Here is a 6,578-nt window from a genome sequence, read left to right as displayed (position 1 = left end):
TTGTGTTAGAATTAAACACCATATAGTACTAGTGTACTCATACATAGATGCTTGAAATCTCATGTTTAACTTGTTGCAAAGAACTAATACTGATCTGATGATACCTAAAGGTCATCAAACGAGTTTTAAGAAGGAGGTTCAGAGTTCAAATCCTGAAAACTAATATGATCATTAAGTTACTAACATTTCGCATAAAAATGAAATAATAAAGATTCAAATCCAATGCTCTTGAATGGATCTGAGAACAAAAATGATTGAAAATAGAAGTGTGAAATTCTTTCATATTTCACACTATGATTTTTTCTTATAATAGAAAAATAAATGGAATATATAACAACTCTTTGAGTTTAGAAACAATGTTTCATTTCATGGTGTGAAAAAATAATTAGAAGGATCATTGAAACAAATTCTAAAAGGAAGGTGCAAGTATAATAAAATTAATACCTGGTGTCAATGGATTCCGACTTATAATATAAAAAGAATCAGAAACAATTAGTTCCAACATACGTAACTAAAAGGAAGAAATTTCTCATATTATTTTATATATATTACGCCCAAGCTGCTCAAAGTAGCTTAGTTGAATCAATCATAAGAAGTTATTTTGCTGAGTGACACTAATACTATATCATGTATGAAAAATTGACATGTTATTATTACCAAGCTTAATTTATAATAAATAGACTCTTCATAAATTAAATAACCAAAATTGGTTATTTTAGAGATGAAGATCCAAACTAACATGGTCGTTACGTTTAGAGTCATAAACGTAACGATTATGCGAAGCAGAAGAAGAAGAAGGTACTCCTTGTCCACTATGCCACAAATTTGATCTTTCCTCAGAAGCAAGCAAAGGTAAAGGACGTTCATGGTTGAAACTAGGGTTACTCTGAACTGTGCCATTTGGGATACGCCAAAAAGCTAAAGGACTACCATTGATAGGTTGTTGTTGAGAGTAAGAAGAAGTTGTTGGATGGTTATAGAACCTAGTTGAGTTTGTGTTCCATGTTGGATAAGAAGGTGAAGATGATAATGATGATGGTGATGATGATGTGAATCTATAAAGAGGATGCTGTTGTTGATGATGATGATGGTAGAGATGTGGATCAGAGAAAGTAGTAGCATGTACCATAGTTGATTGAAGGTGTTGTCGTTTTGCGTGTTGACGTTCTCTTTTGTGTGCGTTTTGATGACCACCTAAGGCTTGTGAAGTAGGAAAGTTTCTACAACAGTAATGACATTCAAATCTTCTGTTGTTTTCGTTATTGTTGTTGTCTTTGTTGTTGTTGTTGTTGTCAACCTCGAACGAGTTAATGTTATTGTTGTTGTTGGTTGTTTCCGGAGACTCAGAGGACTCGTCTTCGGTGGCGCCACCACCGAATTCGATACCGAAGAGGCGGATGCCTTTCTCTTTGTTAGTAGGAGGAGGACGGATGAAGGGAAGTTGAGAGAATGACTCAACATTCATTAAGTCATGAGTTTCTCTTTCAATGATTTTTTTGTCCATGAAGAGAATAATTTTGAGAGTGAAGTTGTGGAGAGAAGAAGAGAGAAAGTGAGTGAGTTTTGAAGTGAAGAAGTGGTGAAAGAGGAAGATGAATGGAGAAGGTGTGGTGGGACCTATAAAACAGAGAGGGGAAGGAAAAGGTGGGGACTCTTACATTACATCTATGGATGGACAATTGGGTCTGATCCATCTCAGAGTGAATTGCCTGACAATCGCCACAAGACTGCCTTTGCCTTCTCAAAGTACCACCTCCCTTTCACTTATTTTTGGATCCATTCATTCACATCCATTTCTATAAACTCTATAGTAGTATATACCCACTTTTTTTATTTTTTATTTTTCTATTTTCTCAATATTCATGCATCTTTTATATTTTATCTTCTTATGATAGAAGAACCCTTTTAATATTTTAATTTATAGTAAGTGGTCCAATCATAAACTTAGATGTTCCTATTTTATTTCAGAAGATTATGGATAGATGAGATGTGAAGATATGTAGAGTACCGACATTGAACAATGTTGTAGAAGACTTAAGAAACCACTTGCAATTAGATGAAGAATGACAGTCACAAAAGAGTCTAATATGATCTTCCAAAAAAGTGTAAAGGGTGAGCGGTTATCATTTTTAGTAATAGCAATGAATTCTATAATAATGAAAAAATGGAAAGGAATGTAGAATTTTACTGATTTTTTTTACTTCAAATAGCAAGAGTCAATTCCTTTAACAATATTCTAGAGATCTATAGCAAATTACCTCATTGAAAATCAACAATCCCCGGCAACCGCGTCAAAAATTTGATAACTAAATTTGACAAGGGGACCAAAACGTTTCAAGAAATAAAGTGGTAAGTAAATCATGCAATTCTATAGGTGTTTTGTAGTGAGAAATCATGTAAATCGACACATCAAGACATCACGTGAAGGATAAGGAATATGAAATTGAAGACCAATGGTTCTTAGAAGGTTCTTAGAAGGTTCTTGAAGACAATAGAAAGTGAAGTAAAATTATATCAAGTTCCTAGGAGTTTTAAGACGAAAGCATAAGAAAATGCACGGGAGGGCCTACTTAGGCGCCCACGCGCCTCCCCATGCGCCTCTGAGCCTGGGACATCATTAGTTGCTTGCTGCCTCAGGCGCCTCTGTGTGTAGCTCCAGGCACTTAGGCATCCAGACGCGGGTAGAAAGTGGATTTTGCTTGTTTTCCAAGTTGGATCGGTGCAAAAAGCCCAATTTTCTTCCCTTAAACTCTAAGTAATTAACCATATGCTATAAATAAAGACCCTTGCACACAATATTGTTCATTGATGGTCAAGGCAAGGGTCAAACATCAGAGCTTCAAGGCATGATTCTTATGTCTCTTATTCTCTTTAGAGTATGATGTCTGTTACCATGAGAGACTAAACCTCTTGATTAGGGTTCCAAGATGAACCTCTTCTTATTTGTTGGATCTTATTAATAAAGTTTTTCAATCAGTTTATGCTTATTGTGCTCAATTCAAATTAGATAATGCTTGTTCTTTAATGCTTTTTTCATTTGGTTAACTACGAGTGTTACCTTGAAGAATGAACACTAGGATAAAAGTAGGCCCTGACAAATCGAAACTATACTAGTTCCATTGACTTTTCTATTTACCACTTCTTATAGAGGTGAGGAAGTTAAGTATTGAATTCCTTCCATCATTACTCTTTTCTTTTGACAACGTCGTACATAATCTAAACATAAGTTAGTCCGACAATAGTTGTAAGAAACTCTATATGAGTTTTACCGATAGATTCATTAAATCAAAAGTAGGAACCACATAAGCTGTTTGTTTCTTAAAAGATAATTCCAACAAAGATGAAGGGGGGATTTAAGAATTCCTAATTGCCGTTAATAATCTAAATCACAAACCTAATCTTGCATTAGGTATGATAATTCAACCCTGCAATTTATTCAATTTTATGTAACTTTCTTCTTTTGAAATAAATTTAGATGTTGCTGTTTTATTTTCAGAAGATTATCGATAGATGAGATGTGAAGATACGTAGAGTACCGACATTGAACAATGTTGTAGAAGACTTATGAAACCACTTGCAATTAGATGAAGAATGACAGTCACAAAAAAGTCTAATATGATCTCCCAAAACTTAAGGGTGAGCAGTTAACATTCCTTGAAAGCAATTCAAAGACACAGTCCTATAATAAAAATCGCTTTGTTTTTCAGTGATTTATTTTTCTAATCGCAGATGTTATACGAAGAGTAGGATGCCAATTATAATAATGTTTTAAGAGATTTGCTTTATGAGTATCCATTAGTTGTGATAGATTCAAACGACAAGTCTCATTGATATGGTGTGAACAAAATCATCTCTATCGAGATTGTCGTTTCAACTAGGTAACTAGCTAAATTTATTAAAATAGTAAATAAAAGCAATCAAATGAGGAGTGTTTGCATGTTTGATTTGATAAGGCAAAGTTGTTGAGTTGATTGTAGAAAATAAAGGGTTTGATTGAAGATTTTAGCGGCGTTCTATTTTCTTGTTGGATTAATTCAAACAACTATCAATTATGAGATAAGGGTTCTAATTAAGTGGCTAGTTCGGTGGGATCTAACGTCCCTCCAGATGTCCAGTTGCTCCTCAACCACCCTGGTTATACGTGATATACAAGGTATATGATTGTTGATGACAAAGCATCATATGACCTTTTGACTATGTTTTTTTAGTACTTTTCTTTGCTTTTGAAGACAAATATGATGAGAGATAGAAAAGTTGTTAATAGTTTGAGGAACATATTGTATTTTCACTCAAGTCATTGTAATTCACTTTTATCCTAGATCATGCAACTCTATAGTGTTTTGTAGTGAGAAATCATGTAAATCGACACATCAAGACATTACGTGAAGGATCAAGAATATGAAATTGAAGACCAATGGTTCTTAGAAGGTTGTTGAAGACAATAGAAAGTGAAGAAAATTTATTTCAAGTTCCTAGGAGTTTTCAGACGGAAGAACGATAAAAAATGGGACAAAAGCACAAGAAAACGCACAAGATGGTTGCATCAGGCGCCCACGCGCCTACCTCATGCACCTATGAGCCTGGGACATCATTAGTTGCTGCCTCAGGCGTTCCTGCATGTAGCTCCAGGTGCCTAGGCACCCATGCGCGGGTAGAAAGTGGATTTAACTTGTTTTTCAAGTTGGATTAGTGCAAAAAACACAATTTTCTTCTCTTAAACCCAAAGTAACCATATGCTATAAATAGAGACCCTTGCACACATTATAGTTCATTTAGAACATTGACGGTCTAGGCAAGGGTCAAACATTAGAGCTTCAACGTAGGATTCTTCCTTCTCTTGTTCTCTTTAGACTATGTTTTTCTATTGTTTTGTTATGATGTTTGTTACCATGAGAAACTAAACCTCTTAATTATGGTTCTAAGGTGAACCCTTTCTTATTTGTTTGATCTTATTAATAAAGTTTTTCAATCAGTTTATGCTTAATGTGCTCGATTCAAATTAAATTATGCTTGTTCTTTAATCCAGATGGAGTCTCAAAATCAGACAAACGACTTAGGTTGTTTCTATACTCTTCTAAGGGACCTGCCAATGATTGGTTGAATGCACTTCTGAGTGGAAGCATAGCCACTTGGGACCAGCTCAACATGGCCTTTCTCAGCCGCATTTTCCCCACTACAAAGTACATGGCAAAAAGGCGGAAGATTTCAAGTTTTCAATAAGAAGACAGAGAAAACCTCTAGGATTCATGGGAGAGGTATAAGCTGCTACTTAAGAGGTATCCAAGACAAAAATTCTTTGAAATGGAAGGTAACTCTTATCTTTACTAATTGTCTTAAGACCCAAACTACAATGCACATAGAAGCTTTTACAGGTGGTTCAATGAAAAACAAAACAACCACCGAGATTTGAGAGCTTAAATGTTGCAAAAAGAAAGAAGTGCTGAAACTCGAGATTCTGGATGCTTTACTTGAAAGTCAAAGGTTGCTTGTCAAGAAGATGGAGGAAATAGCTAAGAAGCTGGAAGCACGGGAGGTGGCAAAGTTAGCAACTAATGGCTTAGGATGTGATATTTTTGAGCAAGCTCATGAATCAGTAGCATGTCTTCCGGCAAGTTTGGGGTTATGCGAGGAGCAAGTAAAGTTTATGGGAGCTTTTACTAGACAACAAAGTTATTCTTTTTCTAACAATTTTAATTCTAATTGGCCAAATCGTTCAATTTTCTTTTCAGATGGAAGCAATGGTTTCCAATCATCTCAAGCCACCAATTCACAACAGCTCAAGAAAAGTCTAGAGGAAACTCTTGACCAATACATGAAGTCTACTTAAACTCAAATTGAGTCTCTTTCGAAAAATCAAGAAGAAGCTAAAAGGAACATCTAAGCTTCTATTAAGAATTTGGAGACTCAAATTGGGCAAATTTCTACCAACTCACTTCTCTTGAAAATTCATTAAGTGAGGAAAAGAAAGCTGACATTAGGGAAGGTGACGAGCTGAAACACCAGGTAAGTAAATTTAGCCCTTTAAAAGTGCCAAACGAAAAAAAATCAAAAGAGAGAAAGGAAGGTTGACAGAATGAAAACACTCTTAGAAACTTGAGAACATGTGAATGTTACATTACCCTTTGTTGCTGCTCTTGAACATAACCATATATATATATATATTGACATATAAGGTTTAGAAAAAAAAATTCATGCCAAACATCGTGAACTTCGAGAAATCAAAGATGCCCGAAGAATGGTTCGTCACCAAACACAACATGGGAAACCAGAATGGTGGACTAGAAGGTTTGATAAAACTTAGAAGGGAAAAGACCAAATTAACTTGGGTAAAAGAGAGAGAGAGTAGAAACGAGGTGTCTAAATAAAAGTTTAGTGAGAAAGAAAATATGAGTCAGGATGAGTCTAGAACCAAGGAAGTAGTGAAATAGGTACCTTCTGAACAGAAACTATTCCAACAATGGATGTGATGTCCATGATAGGAAAGAAGCCTACTATGAAAATTAGAAGAAAGGTAGGAAGGAACAGAGTGATAGGGTGTCAGAGACAAAAGTTGAGAAAGACACACCACATGCCTTAGA

The 6,578-nt window shown here is 35.2% G+C and overlaps 1 protein-coding gene across 1 annotated transcript; it reads right to left on the bottom strand.

Moving 5' to 3' along the window:
- Positions 1–445: 445 nt before the first annotated feature.
- Positions 446–1,801, bottom strand: LOC25483558 (zinc finger protein 8). The gene has a single exon (XM_013612251.3). It carries the CDS (start codon positions 1,502–1,504, stop codon positions 716–718), a length of 789 nt encoding a protein of 262 aa, XP_013467705.1. The 5' UTR covers positions 1,505–1,801; the 3' UTR covers positions 446–715.
- Between the last annotated feature and the right edge of the window lie 4,777 nt (positions 1,802–6,578).

The sequence above is a fragment of the Medicago truncatula genome, chromosome 1 (genome assembly GCF_003473485.1).
Source record: "Medicago truncatula cultivar Jemalong A17 chromosome 1, MtrunA17r5.0-ANR, whole genome shotgun sequence".
Taxonomy (NCBI): domain Eukaryota; kingdom Viridiplantae; phylum Streptophyta; class Magnoliopsida; order Fabales; family Fabaceae; genus Medicago; species Medicago truncatula.
The sequence above is the reverse complement of the archived record's forward strand: the minus strand, read 5'-3'. Positions and strand labels throughout refer to the sequence as shown.